A 23,828-nucleotide genomic window follows, 5' to 3' on the forward strand; every position below is an offset into this window, starting at 1 on the left:
TCGACCGAAGCGTGACTCGAATCGTTTCTAGAGGATCGTAGTCGGCTTATTTTGCTCAAGTAGTTGTCTAACGATAAATTTCGCAAATTTTCTAAATAATTTATCCAAAATGTCCATCACTAATAACACTCGTGTAACAATAATTGAATAATAATTGTGCAGTGATTCGTGACAAAGTATTAAAAAACGACCACGAAATTTATTTCGTCTTTTCTCCGTGGCATATTTTTCCGATATCTATAATTATTTACATGAATAAGTGAAAAAATGTTGACAGGTCGATGCCTTCGTCAATAGCAATGCCCACGACCAACGGAGTTTTCTGATTCGTCAAGGAGCGTTGGTATCTCGTGAAGAATGTCACGGATTCTCGGACTACTGGCATCGAATTTTTCACCGGTCCGCGTTATTTTTTAGCTCCCAACGAGCTTCTACAATATCCTGACAATTCTTGCGAGAAGGAAGCACGATCGATCTTTAAGGAAACAACTTTTCATCCATCTATATACTATCACCCAAATCATATGAGAATTAAGAAACCAAAGAACCAAACTTACGAAAGAAAAGAGTAGGAAAACGGTCCAAAATTAAAAATACAATAATGACACGAGGATTGGCACACTCGGTCGACGTTAAGGATCTATGTACTCCCTAACAACCGCCGACAATCGAGTCAAATAAAGTCAAGGGGTACTGACTGGAGGAGCTAGTGAGTCCTATTGCTGTGTATTGCCTGTATTGCTCATCTCATCGCTACGTTCATGACAATCATCCTAAGTAGTAGAGATTGGATAGGCAGAGGTTGTAGTTGTTGTAGTAGTGGTAGATTTAGGAAGTCCTAGAGATAACATTGCAGAGCGGAGAGCGAAGTAGTTCACGCATTGTTCAGATGATGATGTTGGTGATGTTTGTTTTTTTTTTTTTTCGTTTTTTTTTTGTATTTGAAACAAGTTCTGCGCACTTTGATTCGTTATATTATATATCTATATATATATTTGAATTTAATAAATATATATATATATATATATATTGTGGTGGTAATGGCTGATGGCGAAGGTAGTTGCGGTCACGAGTGGTGACAGTGAAGTAGTAGTAGTAGTAGTAGTAGTAGCAGTAGTGGTAGTAAGTAGTAGTGATGGTGGTGGTGATGATGGTGGTGGTAGTAGTGGTAGTAGCAGTAGCAGTAGTTGCAATTAGTAAGTAGTAGTAAGTAAGAGTGTTCGGATATCGTAATTTCCCCACCGCTAATATTGTTTTCGTTTTTGTTATCGCTTTCGTTTTTTTCAACTTTTTATTGTTTCGTTTGGATCGATCGATCTTGCTCGCTCTGGGAACTCCGTCTCGGGTAAACTCGTCATTTATTTATTATTTATTTTTGGTTGTTTTTGTTTTTTTTTGTTTTTTTTTTTTTTTTTCAGTTTGTTGGTCTAGCGGATGTTAGGCTTACTGTTCCGCCTCTCAATGATAAATACGCTCTCGTAATCACGATTATCGAGATGAAGAGCGTGATGATCACGATCACGATTCGGGGGGATCTGCTCGTGGACCTGATCCGAGGTCGCAGTCACGGGAGTAACTTGCGTAGGAAGTGGTTGATGAAGAGGTTGTGGTTGCGGGTTCAACGGGCTGCAACGGGTCAGCGTCGAGACTGACTCGCCGGAGCAAGCGTTTAAGTTTGTCGACCTACAGAACATACAGAGGACAAGGAGACACCGCGTTGCGTGTCGTGCGAATCATTTTTTTTTTTTTTAATTTTAGACATCTCTCATCTGCATGAAGAGAACAATTTTTTATCGAAATTTCATAGAGGCGAGACAATGAAATCGTACTACATAATGCTTTATTCGTTCTTCAAATAGTGGCACGCTGCAAGGGGTTGAAAAGAATATTCATTGCCTCGCCCGAAAATACTACCCCAGTTTCGTACTTGAAAACAGCTTCATTATTCTCGAGAATTTATCTTCAACGACTCTGTCATACATTTTTATATTGTTTTTCAACAAAAACTTTACTTTCCTCGAATTCCGTTGCGATTCGAGACTGAGGTTTTTTTTTACTATGAGCCCTCGGCAATGGCTGAACCGTCCAACCCGTTCTGGATATTTTGTAGGCGCGTACATTGGTTTCTTTTTTTTTTTTTCATCTCAATCGATGCATATAATAATGTATATTTAATGATCATGGCGAAAGAAAAATTGAATGCCGTTTCGTCGATATCACGGTTATTCAAAGTGAGGCTAAACTCGTACCGAGAGCATTAGAAAAAGTGCGAAAACAAGGTGGATAAAATAAGATGTTGAAAAAAAATGTACAAAAACAGTTTGTGAGAATATAACTAAGTGCTCCCGCGATTGAATAAATTTGTAAGCAATAGTAGATACGACTGCGGAATAGAGAAAGAAACAAATGAGAGCTCGAATCGGTGTTTCACAGCAGCGTTCGCAATATGTCTGATATGAAAACGGATACGATAATTTCCGAACTGAACGAAAGATTTTTCCATACAAAACATTACGCGCAGCTTCTTCTTTTTTTATTTCTAGCTTCGAAATTCGAAACAAATCTGAACCCACGGTATTTGAGATACGAGACAAAAATAAAAAGATGAGAATGAATGAATTTTGTAGATCGATGAAAAGTGATTGATGAAACGATGCGAACAACCGAGAAACAGCAAGATGATAAAATCCAGAATAGGCATCACTGCAGTCGTATTGTGGACTTTTGGATGCCGTAGAAATTATACAATCATTTAATAACAAGTACGATATGCGTGTGTATACGCTTGCTTGCGCGCGTTTGCTTGTACCAATACATAAATGTTTGTGAGGACGTCATGAAACATTATATCGAAGTATACGCGATCGGTTTCGACATAAGAGCAAAACGACGTATAGCAACTGCGTGCGTGCGTGGTATACAAATAGCGGTTGTGTTTTTCCGATCTGTTTTTTTTTGTTTGTTCGTTTTTATTCCAATTTGTTGCGTAGATTGTCTTGCGTGCCCGACGAACGTGACAACGAGATGTCGAGTGCAGTGAAATGGTCTGTCCGTTGTTGAGTCGCATTTCTTTGTTTTTTTTTTTTTTATTTATTTATTTTCGTTTTGCTTTTGATTTATCGATAAATCTTTCTGGGCAAGGAGAAAATATTTGAAAGAAATGCATGTGTCAAAAATGAGAAGGAAAATAACCAATAGAATTTCCGATCTACATCGCACTCCAACCTCGTCCAAAATACCTCTGCCGCTGCGGTTTAACCTGCCGGTCTCTAGGTAGTTATATATAACTAAAGCTCACACTGGTGCGATAGATGAGATTGAGATTTAAAAAAAAACTTTCATTTACATATTCATCGATCTTACGTTTTAATTTTTTTTTGTAATATTTCAATCGAATTAAAATAGCTGTCGAGCAGGCTTTCCGTTTCGCCGACTGAATTTCAACGATTTTACAAATTTATCGAATAGCAGCGAGGTACAAAATGCTTCCGTATCGACGGCGCAAATGTCGATGGCTTTGCGCTACCATTAAATCATTGTGAGCTCAAAGATTTTGTTCCATCGAGAAAAATTTCATGTGTCAATGGTTGAAAAAGTATCATTTCTTTTTAAATCTTTCCTCGTCTACCGTTTGATGCAATACGCTTATGCATATTGTCCGGGTTGATACACATATTCATCGATTCAGCAGTGATCGGATATCGTTAAAAATTATTGTGCTTTTCCGCGGCCTATTGCTTTGGGGATGACTTATTAATTGTTGCTAACTCTGGCTAATTTATTCTTCCTATAAAATATAAGTATGCATGTATGTATATTAACACGGAGTCACGAATGTTCTCCTCTCCTTGGTAATCGCAACTGCATATTATCGTGTTCAAATTTTTCTTCTCCCATTACGAACATCAATATTTTTTTCTCTACTTCTATTATTTCAATCACTTCGAAATTGTGTACTATTGCAATGTAAAGTGGAAACTGTAAAGTGACGAATGTTGGACAATGCTTTTTACCGATCACAGTTCGTGATTAATTTTATCCTTATTAATGGTTCATCTCGAATAATTCGAGCGATTCGATACTTGAATTGTTTTTATCTCTTTCGAAGCTGTCTGCAGTTGCGATTCGGTATCATCATTTTTTTTTTTTTTTTTTTTCCAATATGAAATATTGCTCTCAATATTCCCAAAAGAGGATGTACACCGAATCTTATTTTTCAAATCAATCTTTCCTCTTTTTATTATTTAATAGTCATCAAATTTATTTCGTTACACGATTATAGTTGTAATAGCAATAAATTTATAGCTTTTTCTTTGTTTTTTTTTTCGGTCGCAGTAACACATTTTATTCATATTGATAATAATATGAATAATAATAATAATAATAATAATAATAATAATAATAATAATGATAATAATAATTTGTACACAAAATGGGGCACTCACTTTTTTAAAGGCACTGTTCCTTGGGCCCCTCCCTGGCCTGCGCCGTTTCTCGCGTCGGTGACCCTGCATGTCACCATGTTATACGCTGAAATCAGTTCTACAATGTTACAAAAACTGTATTAATTACGCTTATTGGCATTTCGGACGTTGCGCTTGCGGACCAGTCCGCAGTGCCGCGTCATCATCCCCGTCGCTGTCATCGTCATCGTCGCGTCGTTACCGTCCTTATCGTTTACTCCAAATTAGTTACACGAAAATGATGTAAAACGAGAAATGACCATGGAGACCATCGGAGTTTGAAAATCGTCGGCAAAAGGCTTCGGTGGGAATAGGATGGGAAATCGGTGTGATGGACACGACGACGTCGAGAGCACGGGCACAGGCGTATTGCAAGCGACGGGGTTTGTCTTGGAACGAGTCGTGATATTTGTTAGCTCGCTCGTGAGCTTCGTCGAGCTCAATGAGCGAGTGAGATATTAATACCCGTACCTTTCTCTTGTTTTCGTCGCTTCCGCTTGTTACATATTTTAACGGCGCATACGCTGAGGATAATGGCGACGATGAAAAAGAGAATCCCTCCGACGACACCGGCAGTGATGGCTTTGTGTTTAACTCGCGCTGGTACCGGAAACTTGACCTCTTCGCTAACTCCGTAATTCGTGGCCGAGTAGGCGAATACTTGAAAGTGGTAAGTTCGGCCACCCACCAAATTCTTCACTGTTTCAGAGAGCCCACATTTGTTTCATTATTCATGAGATATTTGAAAGACTCGACAGACATAATGAAAGCGAGTGGCGTGAGCTCGTTAATTTGCGTAGCCGCGAGCATCGCGGACGCACTGGGGCGTCGCATCGAAAACTCGGAATCCGCGAATATTGTTGACAATAAAATTTACCAAGATAGCTGGTCTCCTCCGGTCGAATCTGTCCTTTGTTCACCATTTTCCAAGGTCCATCGGTCTTGTACTTGATCGCGTAATACTGCACGAGATGACTCCTCTCGAGTGGTTGCTGCCACGTAACAAGAAAACCATTGCTGATCTCCGTAACTGTTACGTTTCTCGGTGGTCCTGGTTTAGGTCCTGTCACAAGACTCACTTTAAACATCTCTATCAATTACATGGGCTTCCAAGGGATCACGACGAACAGGTTTTTTTAAAAACTCTTTTTTTTTTTGCTTTTCAATAGCATCCGTAGAAATTGATAGGAATCTTTCGAGCACACAAATATGGTGGACGCGATCGTCTGTTTGGAGAAGATTCGTTAAACACGCGTGAACGGGATTTAAAATTTTTCAATAAATCTCAGTGATTGGTCGTTAAATTGGCGAATGTCGTTGAAAATTTATTGCATCGCGTGATAATTAAATGCGACGGAATATCCAGAGACTCATAACGTTCCCTTTTCTTTTTTTGTTGTATGGACTCGGCACTCTCGATGAGGTTTAGAAAAAACAATGGGAAAGTTAACAAACTATAATTCATTCGCTTAGAGATCACTCGTGAGTGTTTGAATTGAGAAACGTTGGAGCCACGAGAGATCGTTTCAGGAGCAGATTTTCGGTGAGTTTTTTTTTCTTCACGATCATAAAGGGCTGTAGAGGCTCGCGATTCTTACGAGCTTGAAACAGCTGCTCGGGTTCCCAGTTGGCTCTGATTTACGAATTTCTCTCCTCTCCTCGTTTGACATCCGATTCGTTCGTGCTCTTCTTCCATCGCATCATTTACGACTCGAAAGTATTATTGTCGTTTTTTAGTTTTTCATTTCGAGCAACACGAGCGAGAATCGTTTTTGTTATGTTTACGTGTGAATTGGAATAAAATTTTTTGCCGCGCGATATCGATTTTGTTGTTTTGGAAAGGGGGCATATTTGTTTTCTCATCTTGGGCATTCGATTGACACTGAAAACAAGAAATAGTCTATCCAAATGTTAACAAATATCAAAAGTAAAGAAAAAAAAACATGAAAATAAAAACTCAAATACCTTCGGACCATACACTCGGCGGATAAATAAGACCTCCGGTAGAATCGGTCGAAAAAACTGCAGACGTATGGTCTGAAAAATTTTAAATAGAACGAAAAATGTCAATAAAGTATTCAATATTCCGCCCCTCTCATTTGCAGCGATATTTGTAAAAGGGAATATTGGTAAAAGACGAAAATGTCAACGGAGAATCGGAGACGAGTTGTGGGCATTTCGTCATATTTTTTATTACATCGGAGAGGTCGGACGCGAAGGGTATTTGTGGCTTGGTTAGAAAGAAAAAGAACGAAGGGAAGTCGAACGAAAGAATCATATAATGCACGAGAAAGAAGATATGAGAGCCAGGGAGAAATGAGTGTACAAATGCAAGTCAATGGAGCGACGAATTCGAGGAGGCGAAGGAGGAGGAAATAAATAAAGCTGAAAGTAGAATAAACGGCTCGATGAGTTTTCCGATACGACAAGTTTAGCTCTCCGCCGCACCGCCCTTTCCATCCCCCTTGTGCCCCTTTCGGGCAGAAGCGGTTGCTTTTTCTCTGATAGAGAAGTTATCCCGGGGAATCGATTTTTACTCTTTTCCCCGGTGATCCAAGTCGAGGCTGGTTTACGTTTCTTTTTTTCCTTCTTTCTTCGACTCTCCCGGTGCCACGAGCATCGGGTGTTTTTTTATCTTCAACTCACGAGATATCTCGACCGAAGGGTAGAAAAACTTTGGCACCACGAGGTGCAGCGGTGAGATCAAACCGAGAAAGGTGCACGTACAAAAACTTGCTAGAGGATCTATATGCAATTCGATGTGTATTTTTCCCCCTATTCATACTTGATGCGGATGAAAAGACGAAGGAGAAAAAATGTTCAATTACGTGCGAACGAGATTGCAATGCTTTAGTTTGTTTTTTTTTTTTTTTTTTTTTTTTTACCACAAGACGATTCATCCCATCAATTTCCTGCGCGATGCTTTTGTTCATTATTTTCATTCAATTTGATTTCCCTTACCGCTCTGATCCGATGCTGCGGGCTGACCGCCTGCGCTAGACGACGGTGTTGCAGGTCGTGCCAGCCCGACATCTTTTCCGAAAGGCAGCAATTGAAAAGTTGACAATTTTCAAATATGTGTCCATTTCTTTCCCGACGAATCGTACTTTATTCTTCTACTCTTTTTCACAAAATGAAAGAATATCGACTCTTTTCAGTTCACGATGAAAATAGTGAAATAGAAAATCTGATCGTTCGAGGTAATCGGAACCATTTTCACGCTCGACGAAAAAGCTATTGTCAAAAACAAAAAACCGAACCAGCCTTTCATCTTTTTTTAAAAATAATTTCGGCCAGAAATATGGTGAGAATTAATTTTTTTTATCAGGACGTACGCCTCTTTGTTCCATTCACAATTTATTCCAAATATTACGGATCTTTTTTGCTGTTTATTCCAGGTGGCAAGTGTTTTTTTTTTTTAATACACCGGAGTATCGCTTCAATTCGATCGCGATCGTACGATCTGGCTCAATTATTTTATAACCCAAGCACGATAAGTGACTCACCGAGTGTTCTAATCGTAATGACTTTACTCAGCATTCCATCACCGAGGGCATTTTTACCGATGACTTGAAATTCGTAGACAGTACCGGGTGCCAGTCTATTAATCGTCACATCGGTACTCCCCGACGGAGTCACCGGTATTGTCGTCCATTCCGATGTACCAGCTTCCCTGTACCTGTGCCACGCGAGTCAAGTATTATCACAATGACGATCGCACAATATGCGCATAAAACGTTGGCTCCACCGACGGTGTAGGAAATAAGAGAAAAGAAAGAATCAGTGTCTCGATTAGTTACCAAATAGTATAGTCCTGCTTGTAATCAGGGCCGCCTGAATAACCAGGGAGCCAGGTGAGCGTAACCGAAAATTCGGTGGCGGTACCGGTAACGTTGTGAGGGGCGTGAGGCTGCGTACCTTCGATTATCAATTGCGTTGCCGATTCGATAGTCGCAACTTCGTTCGACGCGACGCATTGATAAAAACCGAAATCGGAACTCCTCAAGCCCTCTATCGTAAGATTACCACCGACTATTTTCACACGATTCCGTTGGAAAGGCGCACCGTCTCTCTGGAAGTGATTCAATGGAATCGTTCGATCGATCGCACTATCCAAATCGGTTTGATGGAGAAAAAAACGGTAAGCAAAGTGCATCGACTCACTCTCATCCATTGTATGGTAGGTTTGGGAGTACCCTCGGCCTCCTGAGCGTCGCAGACCATTTCGACAGTCTCGCCGACTTTTCTCTGATACACTTGTTCAGGCTCGATAGTAAATACCGGCGGATTTCTGACGAGAACGTCCATGGGCCCCGAGCCACCTTGGGTACCTTGAGCGTTGTAAGGCGTGCACGTGTATTTACCCTCGTGATTTTCATTGACACGAGTAAAGAGAAGGGAACCGTTATTCATTACGACGATATCCTTCGTCTGATAAGGCTCCAATAGCCTCTTGTCCTTGGTCCACGTAACGTATTGTAACGGTGGATTTGCCTTGATGTAACACTGCACAACCCCGGCTAAACGGAACGGTAGATACTGGACCGTAGGCGTGAACGTAACTTTCGCCGGATCTGCAAAAATTTCATTTGTCATTTCGCGTATTCTTTTCGATTAAACAATCCGTTACACAACTATTCTAGGCTTCTCAATATGGAAACTCCCTACTCACATTCGACGTTTAAATAGGCAGTTGCGCTCTGTGGTTCCCCAATCCCATTGGTCACCTGGCAAAGGTATTGTCCAGAATCATCGGCGCTGACCGGGTTGATAACGAGGCTGCCGTCCATTCTGATCGATACTCTCGTGTCCAAGGCTGACACCTCTGTCACTGGTGCACCCTCCCTGAACCAACGAACCGTTACGTTCCCGGGTAAGGCTTTCGCCTCGCAGGAGAATTGCACTTTCTCGCCCTCCAGCTTCGATTGATTCGACGGCGGGACCATTATTACCGCACCACCTTAAACATCCCCAATAATTATAAACCCCGGCCGTACCACCGCTCTCGATTTACCAACTTTTCATTAACGCACAAAATATCAAATCGCTCGTCATGGAATTATTCTTCAAGAAGAAAACGAATCTCGTGAACTTGACACTCGATAATAATGTGAATACGATGATCGTACCCGCTATGATGACCCGGGCGGAATGACTAATTTGGCCCTCGCCGTTTCTAGCGATGCACGTGTAATCGCCAATGTCCTCGTTCTTTATAGTCGCGATTCTCAGTTCTGTACCCTCGTTGAAGATGCCAATTGTGTTCGATGTGGCTACCGGATTGGCATCCTTGTACCAAACTATTTCGGGCGTCGGTGTACCCTCCGCCTGGCAGTTGAGGATTATCGAATCGCCCAGATTTACGTAGATCATGTCCTCGGGGGTTATACTAAATTTCGGTGGTGCTGAAAAGAAAATTCAATATTCGTTAATTTTAATATTGAAGTGAGAGTTTGATCGTCATTTTGAAGACGCGACATTACAGCGGTAACTCTCAAAACTCTCAATCCCGCATTCCTCGATAATTTTCAAAAGGTCTCGGTCTCGAGTCACAGTTCAACTCGTCGACAGTCTTTTCCTTGAGTGCGAGAGAAGAATGCGCCAATGAAGGAACGTTTTCGACTCGTGGATCCTCGGAAACGAACAAGGTCCAAATGCCTTCCGGAAGTGGCTCGCAGTCCTTTCTCTTTGATACTGCAAACACGGGAATGGTCGGTCGGGGGAAACGAAGAGGAATGAGAAACTCGGAGGCTCGTCGCTGCTGGTCCATCTATTACCGGTTATCTCTCGTTTTCGTTGGAAAAAAGGAAACGGAGTTGTTGGTTGATCGGGTCGTTGGTGTTCCGTGTACTATGGGAGTCGTCGGTAATGGGCGATCTCGTTTTTTTTCATCGGCGCTTCTCAGATTTTCCGTCAAACCGCGGATGAACCGAAGTAAAGATAATCTAATAACGAATCGTGGGAATTGTGCACTGGTGCAGTCGGTGGATGAAAAATGAAGCTTTGGGGGGACGCGAAATATTGGGACGCATCCTGTGCGGAGGCGTTGAGCAGGAGCGTAGGAGCGGGCGCAGGAGAGCGGACGATAACACGGTACGGAAGTTACGGAGAACGACGGCGAGGAGGGCGGATAACGCGAGGTATGCAGAAGAGCCGCGGTTGAGCAAGAGAACAAAGGGACGCGGTGCTCGCGACCGTTCGAGAGCGCGGGGCGAAAAATGTTTCTCGAAAGCGATTATCCGGGCCGAAGCATTCGTGGCTTGACGAATAAATTCGCGTGTGTCCGACGAACGTGCGGCAAAGAAATAACCAACGACACGCAGAATATAATTTGCCAGTTAAATAATCGTTGAAAATTGAATAAAAAATTGATATTCACCATGGACGTCGAGATGGAACCAGGTACCATTTTTATTGTTGTTGGGCGATCTGTTTAGAAAAACGACCTTGCATTCGTACCATCCCTGATCGCTTTCTCTGATGTCGGTAAGATTGAGACTGGCAATGCCGTAGGGAGAATTAGGGCTGACTCTCGAGACACGTCCCTCGTAGCCTTCGCCGCTGTGGGTCGGATAAGACTCGTACCAAATATAAATCGGTGTCTCTTTACCCTGATCCGTTGAAAAATGAAGAAAAAAACAACCAAACAACGAGGACATTAATTACGATCAATTTAAACGCTTTATACTCGATCATTGACAGCTGGGGCGGGAATCGCGTGTCGTTCGAAAAATATTCAGTAGACAAAACGACTCGTGAAGCTCGGAGCATGACCAATTTTCCCGCACCAGCCATCAACGACGCATTTTCTCTCAGCGATAATGATAATGAGGCGGCGGATGCAGCGCGTAAGAAAAAACGATCATCGTCGCCTTTTATTTGATGCTAAAGACAGAGAAATAGAGTCATCATTTTGGAAGTCACGAATCGTAATGGGCACATCGGACAGTCCCGAATCCCGTTGATCACAGAATATTTGGATCGAAAGTTTTTTTTACGATAATTTGTATTATATAGATTATCTCTTGATCGAACATTGAATTGAATAAAAAATAAAAAAACAAAAACAGTAAAACGATGAGAAATCAAGTATAGAAGTACGCTTGAGTTTTTTCTTGACTGTTCGTGGCTGCCTCACCGCCAGTGCCAAAAACGACAATCATTATTCCGCATGCAAAGCTATACATAGGCATATATATACGTGGAAGGATTTAATAGGAAGGCTGAAGAACGGGCGGGAGCGAGAGAGGGCGAGAGGGAGGAACCAAAATGGAAAATAGGCACGCGGACAAAGGAGAATCCATTCTCAGCAAGCATTATCGATTAAATTCTGATCGACGATTGAAACATCCGCATAAACTGCCAAGCGGGTCATGCACCTAGTAAGAAGCGCTTTCGATCTACTCCGTTTCAACAACCTGATAAATAAATCATTTTTATAAACGGTTACGTTCATCCCAAAATGGCAATTTACTTTTCGATCTAAATTCGAATAAGTCGTCGAGGAGGAATGTTCGAGCGGATCCGATCGCTCGTGAAACTGTTACGACGCTTCATCAAATCTTTTGCGCAAGACCAATTCTCACTTTTCTTCATTATTTTCAGTTAATTTTAAAAAATTTCATTATAAATTTGCCTTAAACACGGCTCAAGCTTGAGACGTTGTGGGATATTTGGTTTCGCGGGGGTTGGTAAGGTTTCGGGTCAAGATTCGAACATTCGCACGGTGTCCAATCATTGATATCTCATTGGGATGGTAATTCTGAGAAATCATTGTATCAACTTCCAGCGAATATTTTCCCCTCGAGTTGAACTCGGGGTTTGGGAGATTCAATGGAAAAAACGTGCGAGGTTTAAAGAGGCCGAAATTGTGACCGAACGGCGAAGAACAAATTGATCGACTCCCTCGATTCATCAGCGCTCGATCGATGAAGCGGTTGACAGTCAATGAACCAAGTGTCAGCTGTGCTGATAATGAAAACGTGCGTAGCCAACGTGTGCTCGCAATTATTAGAGCCGCCCTGTATACTCGGTGGGAGGGAGTTTCCGTTGGTTCGTACACGTTATAGCGCGACGTAATGCCGCGGGGTGGAGGTAGCCGGGTCTCCAGCGTGCTATTTTTAAATCACCTACCGGTTAACTAACTAACGCGGTTCAATCGATATGGCCGCGACGCGCAGCGTCACTCAAACTACCTGTCACGTGAAACGGAGCGAAACTTTGGGTAGGAATTTCGCACCTAAACTGTGCGATAAACCATGGAAGCTAAATTTCTCGGAGTGAAACGGTATAAATTAAGAATGCTAATCTCTTTCGTTGTTTCTATTCAATAGAGGAAACCGCGTTAAAATGGGGTAGTTTTAGAGAGAATTGTTTTTTTTTCAAACTCCCTTACAATCAATTAATGTGCTTCTATTACTCGTTTTTTTTCTTTCTTATTTTTAATTTCGAAAAAAAAACCCGTATACAACCAGGTTTTCATTTCTAGGAAATAGAGAAAACGAAGTGGAATTTTCGTGAGGCTCTAGAAATAAATGTCAAAGATTCGTTGCTCCAACCTTTCTGAAATTCCCATTTACAATAATTGTTTCTTGCTGAAAATAAGGTTGAGCAGAACCGATAAGCTCAACAACCATAATTTTTATTCTGCGAAAGTGATTGCAAGTTCAACGAATGGCCTACGCGAGTCATGGAACAAATTTGTTTAAAATAATTTTTATTACAACAACCATCCACGACGTAGGCAAGATCGATGGAAAAAATGATCGTTTCGACGTATTACAGTCGGGGAGAGATGCGAGTTATTTCAAATGATCTATTGCATTCCAATGCCACGATGGACTCGATGAATTCATGGGTTTGCGCGTACCAAGCCAGAATAAATGGAAAATAAAGGGACGATAAGAGGCTGAACGAGCCGTTACCTCGAGCCCTCGGGGTACATACGAAACGATTAGCCACATATTCTTCCGCTTTGAGCAGCTTTTACTCTTTAAACCTCTTGTCAACCCACTCGTCTGGGAATTTCTCTTAAACTTTTCACTGCGGAGAGAAAGACTTTCGTCGCTTTTTCTCTCTCAATTCCCATTCGTTGCGGCATTATTTAAAAACTTGGCAGATACAATGAGATTATTCCAAAGTACGTGTTCAGGACTCAGCAAGTTTTTTTCAGTTTTCAATAAAAATTCGTCTTGCCGGTTCTTTTCGACACATCGTGATACCGGTAAAATATAATTTGCGAATGCGAATCCAGAGGACTGAAAAGTTGAAGCGCTAAGTGGAAAAAGCACGCTACGCTTGTGTTCCTCGCTATGATTGAAACTCAACGCGTCAATGTTCAAGAAATTCTTGTTGCCAACTGCTCTCTCGGACCCTCAACCGCTTCTTCGATGCGCCCTTATTATACAACGTCTCGCGCCCTGGAAAAATTAGTAGCTACAGACTTCACGAACCCTTGAAAAATTTTTCAGTTGAACGTACTCTTGCAAGTGGGCCATCGGGTGGAGGAGGAGGAGGGAAAATAACAACTATGAAAGCATAGTGTCCATGGGAGGGAAACGAAGTTCAAGAAAATGGGTTATCATTTATTGAGAAAAATTAATCACGGGATTCGTGCCGTTATCCTTCTAAAATTTTCCGTCAATACGATTGTTCAAAACGGGTCTTTTTTTCTCATGAAAAGAAAAAAAAATATCCGAGTGACAAGTATTGTGGCCACAATTTGGCTAATTTTTTACTCACTTTCGCTAACACTTTTACAAAATTCTAAAAATTCATCTACTCCTTTTCATAACGAAATATACATTAACTGTACGATTTAAAGTGAATATTATGTTCGCAGGCCTGTTTTAGCGAACATGGCGCGTCTCGTTGGCCGGTAAATGAATATCACGTACAATCATCATCACCATCATCGATGTGATGAGATAATTTTAATGATAATTATAATAAATACGATGACGATTATGATGATGCCAATGATATTGACACAGGCACGTAAGCTCAATGGAAACTTATCGAAATAATAAAGGCAAATAAACTCGCCGAGCTCTAAGACAATGAGTGTAGTTGCAACGTTCCAACAACGTTAACATGTATTTATCATAAGGTTTCGCTCGGGCACTCGTGTATTTGGTACCAGCTGTTGTCCCTGTTGACGCTGCCGCTACTTTTATCGCTGATCCATTGAATCGCGATTTTATGTATAATTTTGTTTTCAAGACTAATCATTAGTTGCTGATGCAATAAAAAAATTGAAATAAAAGCTTTGAAATACCATTTTGCACACTGCGAAAACGCTTTATTTTCAATCATCCGGCCACTGATTCTCTTATCTCGAAGATATTTTGAATCACACTCGATATAAAAATATCGTGAGTTATAGATTGACTTGACGACTTGGCGACTGCACTACATTATTAAGCTACTGGGAAAAGAATGACTCCGGCGTAGAGCCGAGTATAAATTCATGAAGATTGAAAAGGAATTTTCGTTCATTTTGGAAATTTTTTATCGAGCAAAGAATATGGTAAAGCACATAAAAAATTGCTAGCTGGACTCGTGTGCATCGATCGGTAAATCGGGAAATGAATCGAACGAAGTCGTACAATGGATTCGAAAATAAAGAAAAAGGTAGAGATATCGGTCGATGGTGGTTGAGCGATGAGCCTGTTGATTCTTTAGCCGGCTGGTACCATTTACGTGCACACATTGAGCGGAACCGCTTATATAACTCACGGATAGAGAGCAGAGAGGGTGTCGTCCGATATCGTACCATCTCGCCTACCTTCTTCTCCCATTGGAGAACGTAGGGCACTGGGTGCTCACCGGGAAACTCAACGTGACAATTGAAGACCACGCTCTCCCCCAAGATCGCTGTTATATGCACCGCGTCCTGATGACAGAGACCTGCGTAAAAAAAATTCAAGAATGAGATAAACGTGCACCTTTCAATCGATATTATTTCATGAGTGAGAAAAAAAGGAGCGACTTGTCCGAGACTATCGGAGTTTCTCGGTAGTTTATGGGGCGAGAAGTAATTTCGGTTTGGCTTTGCTTTCATTCCTTAAAGACAATAATTTTATGAAAAAAAAATTGCGAAATATTCTTCGAACGCTCGTTGTTCACTGCAGTGGGAAAAATTATTTTAAAAAAATGGACAACCAAAGTGAATCCACATTGAACACATGCACGCAAAATCAAGAACTAATAACTTTTTTCTATCTCGCAAGAATTTTTAAACCCCGCGAATGATGGCTGGTAAAACGACAAACCGCTGGAACCAGTTCGAAGAGGAATCGTCCTATCGAATTCCTCATTTTTCATTACGCCCCACGAGGAAAGTATATGCGCACATAAAGCGAAATACCGGTCCGCGATCGCAACTATTACGCCTGCAACTTTTAGAGTCTTTACATCGAATGGAAGTTTCCCGTTTGTTGTACTCGACGTGAACGATGAAACGAGAAAAGATTCGAACTTGGTATAAAATGCATGGACTGACGAGAAAAGCCCGGAAAGGAAAGCCGAGAACAGCGTATTATAGAACAAAGGAGCGATCGTGTAAAGGGGGAGTGATTTTCTCTCCAGTGTCCCTTTGATCGTGGACGATGAGGCCGGTCGCGGTGCTCCCATTCGTTGAGGAGGAAGCAGCCTACTATAGTCACACTGCTTCATCGCTCTCAATAACCGTCTAGCTTCTCAATAGCGGACCCATTTCCGCATGATGGCCCTCCGGAAATGATAAAAACAGCTACCAATCACAATACTTTTCAACGCTACTACTACTTTTCACGTCTTCGTAGAGTTTTTTCCGCCACCCCTGGCCGTTCGCGCTTAGGAACTACCGTTGTATTCGGATCATTTAAAATCCTATTTACTGATTTAATTCCTCGTTACGGTGTTTATTTTTATTGATAGAATCACGCGAATAGATTCAAGTAAAAAAAAAAAAAAAAAATAAAAATTCATTATTCACTCGCGTCGGTTGACCGAAAATTATTAAACCTCCTTTCGTCCCCACTCACTGAAAATCTTACGCTCCACGCTCCGGCTGCTCCGTTTTAAATTTTTCATTGTGACACCGCACCGACCGGTTGCTGGGACGCGATTTGCATAAACGAAATAGCGAAGGTAAAAGTTGAGACTGTGAAATGCTCGTCCCTAAATGGCGCATTGTGTTGGCCAAGTTTGAAGTTTCTATGAATGAACGCGTGGCTGGCACCGAAGAAACAGGCTTACTCGAAGAATCCTCGAAGACATAACATTCGGGAAATATAACGAGGAAGCGAGACGCTTCTTTGAGAACTAATTTTACCCCGTTTTCCGCTGCCACCGCCCATCCCCCTCAACTCTCTTCTTGTCTCGACTCTCTGTTCTCCGTTCAGTTTCCACACCCTACGAATTCTTCACGCCAGAAACATCGTGATAAGACGGAAATGTCTTCAACGTGTTTATCCTGAGTGAATTTCTTTCAAGGTATTCGCACAAGTTTGAATTTGTCCCGACTTCTCACGAGGAACGGACTAATCGCGATACAATGAACAAAGGGGGCGTCGAAAAGCGTTATTCAATGTTCGAAATACAAAATAAACAAAAATATCTCAAAATGACTCAATGACCCGCTCAAAAAATCTTGAGATTCCAGCGAAGCTACGATGATTCGGAATTTTCCTCGCATCAACGTCTTTACACCGAGTTGTTTATTATTTGATAGGATTATTCGGTGATAAATTTGCATGGGAAAACAAACCTGGTGTGACGAGAAGAACGATCCCGAGCAGCAAAGTCCTGGAGGCCAGCATATTGACAATTCGCTCAAGACTTTTCCAGTACCACCGGAATCTGCGCCTCCTTTCGTTCTCCTCGTCGTCCGGCCGATGGTCTTCATTTCCCACTTGTACTACTCGTCTATAAAAATTTTCCGTTGTTTTCCCGACTGTTGCCGACTCGTCGTCGTCGTCGTTGTCGCCACCGCCGCCATCACCATCGCGCCAATGTTCCCTCTTGCTCCGCCTCAGGCTTCCCTCGCTAAATCCTTTTTCGCGTATGTCCTCATCGTTCCTCCGACTACGTTTTGCACTCGCGATATTTCCGACGCAGGTCGGTTGACCCGAAGTGAATCCCCGCTCAGGTTCCAATCGACTTGAAAGAAATATTAAACATTGCAGTGTGAAAAGTTTGTAATGTTTGAAATGATCGCAAGCTGATTCGATTTTCAGTATGTGAGAAAAATATCAATAACGTCGGGTAATAAAAAATGGGCGGAGTCACGACTGATTCAAAAAGCGTGCATTATCCAGTGGTACAAAAACCTGATTCAACAGCGATTTGAGGATTTGTCTATGACGCTGAAGTCTGCAACTTTGGAGTCCAACGAAACGATCTAAAAAAAACTCTGCAATAATTCCAGTAATTCCTCCAATTTTACCGAATTTACAATTCACATAGTTTTTCAACTTACACCAACGATTTCGTGAAATCAAAAACTGGAGAATTGCAAATGTTTTTTTCCTTAGTTTCGTTGGACTCCAACGTTGCGAACTTCAACGCCGTATTAGTCAATGGAAAAATGGGAAAATTTATGATAAAAAAGGGATCCCATCGGCAGCATTTCATTCAGATTAGTTGAGAAAATCTTACCTGGCAACATGATCGCTAGAGACGCAAGCCTCCTTGTAATCATTCCGACAAATTATATAATTATCATCGGACGTTCGACGAGTACGCGTTCGTGGATCATCATCGTTACAAGGGAACGGGGTTCGCCGCCGGAGGTCCGTGGCTCGTAGCCTTCCTCCACCCCCCATACCGCCGCTCCCATAGTACCTGAAAATAAATATGTAAGGTAGAGGCCCTTAGTCAAATTCAGAATTCCCACACAAAGTGCGGCTAGGTAAAATAAACACATGACTTAACACAGGAGAAGAAATAGGCAGAGACACGTGGAGAGAAAATTATGACTCTGAAGTTTCCAACGTTGGAGTCCAACGAAATGATCGAAAAAAACTCTCCAATAATTCCAGTAATTCTCCTATTTTGTTCCCTGCCAAATTTCCGATTCGTAGTTTTTCAAGCTGCACCAACGATTCGTGAAATAAAAAATTGGTGAATTACAAACGTTTTTTTCGTTCATTTCGTTGGACTCCAACGTTGGAAACTTCAGCGTCGTAGAAAATTTGTCGAAAAGCAGAATTTTAGAAGTAAAAGAAGGAAACAGTGTGAATAATAACATTGAATATTGTTTCTTTGTTTTACAGGTAAGAATCAGGATAAATTTAGACCATTAAGCTGGAAATATTAGACTTAATTAAGTGTAAGGAAAAATAAAAGCTCTGTTTTACAGAGAAACTATTCGACTTATTTGATCGCTATTAAAAAAAAACATATTATAAATATATAAAAAATGAAAAAGGTGAGCGAAAAGAATGAGTCGATTGCAGAAACCTCTATGCCGACTAGCCGTTGAAATGCACTTTGAATTCCGTTAGAACGATTTTAATAAATAATTTATAAACTTTGATTATTTCAACGCAAGGCCACTTGCGTTCATCCGCAACTCTCGATATGCCCAATATTGATTGTGAAATATCCAGGTCACGAAAACGAATGTTGGTGTATCGGTAAAAATGTCGAAACAAATGTGGGGCACATCTCACTCACCCCTGCCGCTCCGCCGCCAGAACCGCTGTCCGGCTCGTCTGCCTCTGACGTTGATTTTCACCGAAGGTTCGTTACTTTCGCGTTTCCCCGGGTGATTCTCGAGCCGTCGGACGCTCGGACGGTTCTTCGAGAGTACCACGTATAAATGGCCTGCAACAAAAACCAGCAGAAAAAGGATATTAGATTTTCGAAATAATCCAACAGCCATCTCTATTGTATACACGATCTAAAAGCAGCGCAGGAGAATCTTTGAAAACAAATGCGTTTCGACCGAAGGAGTTTGAAACGACCGAGGTTGGTATCGAGCGCCTAAGAAGGGAGGGAGGCGCACAGAGCTCGGTCGACTGCATTCGTGCGAAAGGATTATTAAGAGCGAACGTCATATTTTGCACGTGCCCATCTGAGCGCCTCGATTGTACGACCGAGAATCTGCATAACGGAAATGAAGGGTTTTATCGGAATTGTCTTTCTTTCGGTTTACCGACCGAGAGGAGCGTGTTGAGGGGCTCCTGCGAGGGTTTCTTCGAGTACGAGGATCGTGGCATTTACGTTACGACGAAAATTCATCGATCTTCACATTTTTTAACGTCATAATAAAATACAAAATGTAATGAAAACATTGAAACAGTTGCGACACGTGAAAATGTACGAGCATCATGTGGAATTGGATTGGCAGGTATTCGAGAAATTCGCTGAATGTTTTCGGTGCTATTGAATAGTGGAAAAATGGATAATCCAGAGGACGAGTTCCTGTTCGACTTGTAACCCATCACGGTACCGGTGATCATACGCGTACCTATCAATTTATTTACTACAAGCGGAATAGTCGCTGCATATCGGACCGTTTCTCGCTCCGTGTTCCCTTTTCCCCGAGACTCTTTTCCTTCCCTGATTCACGAGTGCTGGAAATTAATCAGCAGAACACGAAGCACACGCACGAGGAAGGGTGTTGGATGGAACATGTAAAAAAGCGTCGGGGGAGGAGTGGAGCGTTCGGAACGCTAATTGGTACGCCGTCCGATGTGTACCGCGACTACCGCATCGTCGATGCAATGGAGTGCGAGTTATCCCGCAGGGTGAACCGATCGTCAAACTTTTCCAGCTGAATCGTCAAATATTTGTTATTTTCTAAACGACAATGAACGAGTACAATTCGTATTACCGCTCGAGATCTAGAAGAATGTCAGGAGGGTTTTAACGCAGTTTGTGCATATATTCTACGAGGATAAGCGACTGACGTTTCGCAGCCGTAAATCTGCAGGATTACCAATGTCAGGAGAAACACGTAACTCCGAGCGCTGAAGCGATTAGCGCACACCCAAAAGTGGCGAAACTCTGTGAAGCGGAAAACGTTCCATACTCGAGAGTACATGCGCCGCGTCAAGAGTTTCAAATTCCGATAACTATAATGAAATTTTGTTTTCCTAACAATGTTCCTAATGAAAATGTTTATTGAACGGATTCTCGAAGGCATGAGGGCCCATTTTCTTCGTAGACGTCGGATCTCTTGTGACCCTTCGACCTTCGCTCAATACCCTCGAACTTCATGCTTAAAATGATTTATCAAACTTTAAGAAAGTTCACGCGAATCTAGTGAAAATCGAGAAAACAATTAACGAGGATCACATTTTTTGAAGGGTTATACACGGGCTCGTATGGCAGGCACACTTCCTGTGCGACGATTTGGATTTAATGAATAGGATCTTCCCAACTTTAAAGAGCCAAAAACGAAAATAAGAAAATATAATGTTTTTAGATATGAATGTTTTGAGAAAGCCCAAACGAATAGAAAACGGCTGTTGTCACAGTTTGCTTGACGATTTTACTACGAAAGTATTTTAGCCGCTATCATTATATTAAAAATTGATCAATCTCAACGAATAAGTTAAACATAATTTTAACAATTGCGAGAATGAATTTTAATCGTTTCTTTGATCGTGAAATGAGCAAAAAAAGTTCAGCTGCTTTTTTGAATTACAAGTAAGGCATGATCTTAAAAGATTTATTAAAGCTTTTCATTAATTTTTTATTTTTCTCGACTCCCATCGAATCGGAGTCGAATCTGAGCGATGTAGCATGTCGATGAAACTGGTTGAATGAAATGTAAACAATGGTATGAAATCAGAGAAAACTTCAATCTTTCCTTCTGCTCACAAGTGTAGCGAAGATAACTACGACGAGTTAGAACGGGGGTGAAGTTCGATTGAAGGCAGCAGGTGTTGGGTTGCTGTTTGCTGAGGCAATATTTATCGTAGTACGGAAGAGCATATTTACAACAAGACGACATTGCTCATAAGCTGCCATAATGGCTTACGATATGAACTCTGTTTGCCAAAGGTTCAATCGCGTGAATCGATCGTTGTTGAATGTTGAAATTGCGAATTGTTATATACTCGAGAACGTGTCGAATGACGAGGGGTTTTGGCGAGTTTCGCACGCGGTTGTTTACATTCTTACACGATTATGGGCAAACAAATGTCAAAATTTGACCATTTTGAAGAAGATATAATCAAAGCTCGAGAGACTTTCGTTTGAAAATGTCTCTTTAGTGAGCCGTTTTACCATCAGGAAGCCGACCTTTTTCAACACCTTTGATTATTCATAAATGTAATAACTTTTAACGGTTGCATTATAACCGTTGAAGTGAGCTGTGACCATTCGGTTGGACGCGAACTGCAAGGGAGGCCAAGGAGCATTTAACCGAAGGGGCTGCAGAAGAGCGAATGGTCTTCAGCGTCGAGCAGCTTCGTTCAACGAGTCGTGAAATTCCGATGTATTCCTCCGCAGTCGATCGAAGCAGTAGTAAAACAAGAGCATCTTTCCTACCAAATACATTTCTCATTTTCATTTATTCATACCCTAACTCTCTTTGCACTCTCCAAATTTCCATTTTCTCCAAATTCATTGAATCTCACGGTTCTGCTAATAAATTCACAGTCGTCACCTAATAATTGAGATGATAAAAATTTCTTATGATAAAATAATTAAATTGAATTAATTCGTCGAACCGTTGGTATTTGTAATTGCCACGCATAATTGTCAGAAAAATATTCTTCATTCGATTAAGCAGAAATAATAATTCATTATTCATTCGCAAGAACGAGGAGGCTCTCCTCGCATTCAACCCTTCGGATAAACGAATTTTCGGCACAACTATATCCGCTTGATTGTGGCTTTAGACCGCACCTAAAATCCCTTCACTCGGCACATTAATCACAAAGCCAAAGTTGTCCTCTTTCACGCTAAATCCTCAAGGGATTACATCGTCATCGTGAAACGTTTTGGACGTGTCGGTGGGTATACATAAATTATAGCGAGCCTCTCTCCCTCCGCATGACTCGTACATATCGCGTGTTCGGCTGACCTCCCGTATATTGTCAAACTATTATATTTTTTTCAATTTCTTATTTCGCTCAATCTACGAAATTTCTCCAGGATTTTGGGACTCCTTTTCCAATTTTATATCCGCTCCTTCCGATCGAATTTCTCTTTTTCCTGCCCTATGCACTAACGTAACTTTACTATATTTGCACCGGGGTCAGGAGAAACCGTTGAATACCTGATCGATACGCGTTGCATCGAATGCTATTCAGCAGTTCTTAGCAATCCAGTTTTGGCTTCGCATTCGTCGAATTTCACTGAGTATTGAGCCCGAATACCCAACTTACTTAAGAGCGCAGCCGGGCTCGCGGTGGCTTTATTTTTAGTATTCGGCGTCGAGCCGCTACCGCCTCGCTTGGTACACGGAGAAAACGGATGCGTTTTGTATGGCGAGGAATATATGATTTTTCAAGAATTTTCAAAGTATTTACCCACCGATTACAAACAGCACAGAATTTTTTGAATTTTGCCATTTTTCGTCCCTTCGATTCTAAACAGCTTTATGTGCACGGCAAAAAGTGATGCACGCGAGAACTATATTTCGTTTTGTTTTCGAGTGTTGTTCATCGTGTCAGACTAGCACTTTTACCGATAAGTGGAAATTTATTGTAAATCACAAATTTTCACTGTCAGCATAGTAAATTCTATGATAAATACACGAACATACACCGAATACGTGTGACATTTTACCATTCATATAGTTTTTTTTCAGAATTGCCCGAGCATGCTTTACAATATAAACATTTGAAGTGACTGACAACATTTTTTACTATGCTCGTAGAGAAAAAGATTCTTGAGTCTTTCGAATAAAAGGTACGAGTATTGGTCTTTTTACTCTGTGGTGGATAGAACGTGTCCCCGGGATTCTATATTCCTAGTACTTTCCTCTAGAATTTTCGGTCTCGTTTTCTCCGTGTACGCAGATAATAATATTCGGCGTAATTCACAGTCTTTATTATACAAAATAGGTTTGACTGTGGAAGAGCTTACCAAGTTTTCAATGGAGCGCGTTAATCGGAAAATCTTTGGCGTTTTGCACTCGTTAAACGCTGCTTTTTATCGTCGCTATATTTCCGAGTCTTCCGAGGAAAGAAGTGCTATCGGGGTGCCGCGCGGGGGAGTATGCGGAGTGCGACGCACAACGAATCGCACTGGGGGCCAGTGCGACAGTCAGCAGAAGGGAAGTGACGGATGGTTGATTCTCGTATCACCGAGCGGTCCAACCTAACCCTGTACAGTGCAACGACGCGTAGTGTTCCAAGCCGCAAACTGTGAGCAGCGTGCCAATGAGAACCAGGCCATGTGCACCGATCGCATAACGAC

The 23,828-nt window shown here is 41.6% G+C and overlaps 1 protein-coding gene across 12 annotated transcripts in view; it reads right to left on the reverse strand.

The window, feature by feature from the left end:
- Window positions 1-23,828, reverse strand: part of tutl (turtle) — a 76,381-nt gene that overhangs the window by 7,426 nt on the left and 45,127 nt on the right. For 5 of the 12 annotated variants that reach the window (XM_043415219.1, XM_043415217.1, XM_043415220.1 and 2 more), the window contains 15 exons: window positions 19,125-19,274; window positions 18,105-18,290; window positions 17,215-17,606; window positions 15,238-15,371; window positions 10,843-11,074; window positions 9,593-9,868; window positions 9,136-9,423; window positions 8,628-9,037; window positions 8,264-8,535; window positions 7,970-8,142; window positions 7,425-7,496; window positions 6,429-6,500; window positions 5,341-5,526; window positions 4,935-5,162; window positions 4,446-4,542 (listed from right to left, as the gene is read on the reverse strand). In XM_043415219.1, the coding sequence (XP_043271154.1) occupies window positions 4,446-4,542; window positions 4,935-5,162; window positions 5,341-5,526; window positions 6,429-6,500; window positions 7,425-7,496; window positions 7,970-8,142; window positions 8,264-8,535; window positions 8,628-9,037; window positions 9,136-9,423; window positions 9,593-9,868; window positions 10,843-11,074; window positions 15,238-15,371; window positions 17,215-17,606; window positions 18,105-18,271 (2,999 nt within the window). In that variant the 5' untranslated portion in view covers window positions 18,272-18,290; window positions 19,125-19,274. Of the gene's footprint in view, window positions 1-4,445; window positions 4,543-4,934; window positions 5,163-5,340; window positions 5,542-6,428; window positions 6,501-7,424; window positions 7,497-7,969; window positions 8,143-8,263; window positions 8,536-8,627; window positions 9,038-9,135; window positions 9,424-9,592; window positions 9,869-10,842; window positions 11,075-15,237; window positions 15,372-17,214; window positions 17,607-18,104; window positions 18,291-19,124; window positions 19,275-23,495; window positions 23,757-23,828 lie in introns of those variants that run through there. The other 7 variants (XM_043415222.1, XM_043415223.1, XM_043415224.1 and 4 more) reach the window with 7 other exon arrangements.

This window comes from Venturia canescens, chromosome 3 (genome assembly GCF_019457755.1).
Source record: "Venturia canescens isolate UGA chromosome 3, ASM1945775v1, whole genome shotgun sequence".
Taxonomy (NCBI): Eukaryota; Metazoa; Arthropoda; class Insecta; order Hymenoptera; family Ichneumonidae; genus Venturia; species Venturia canescens.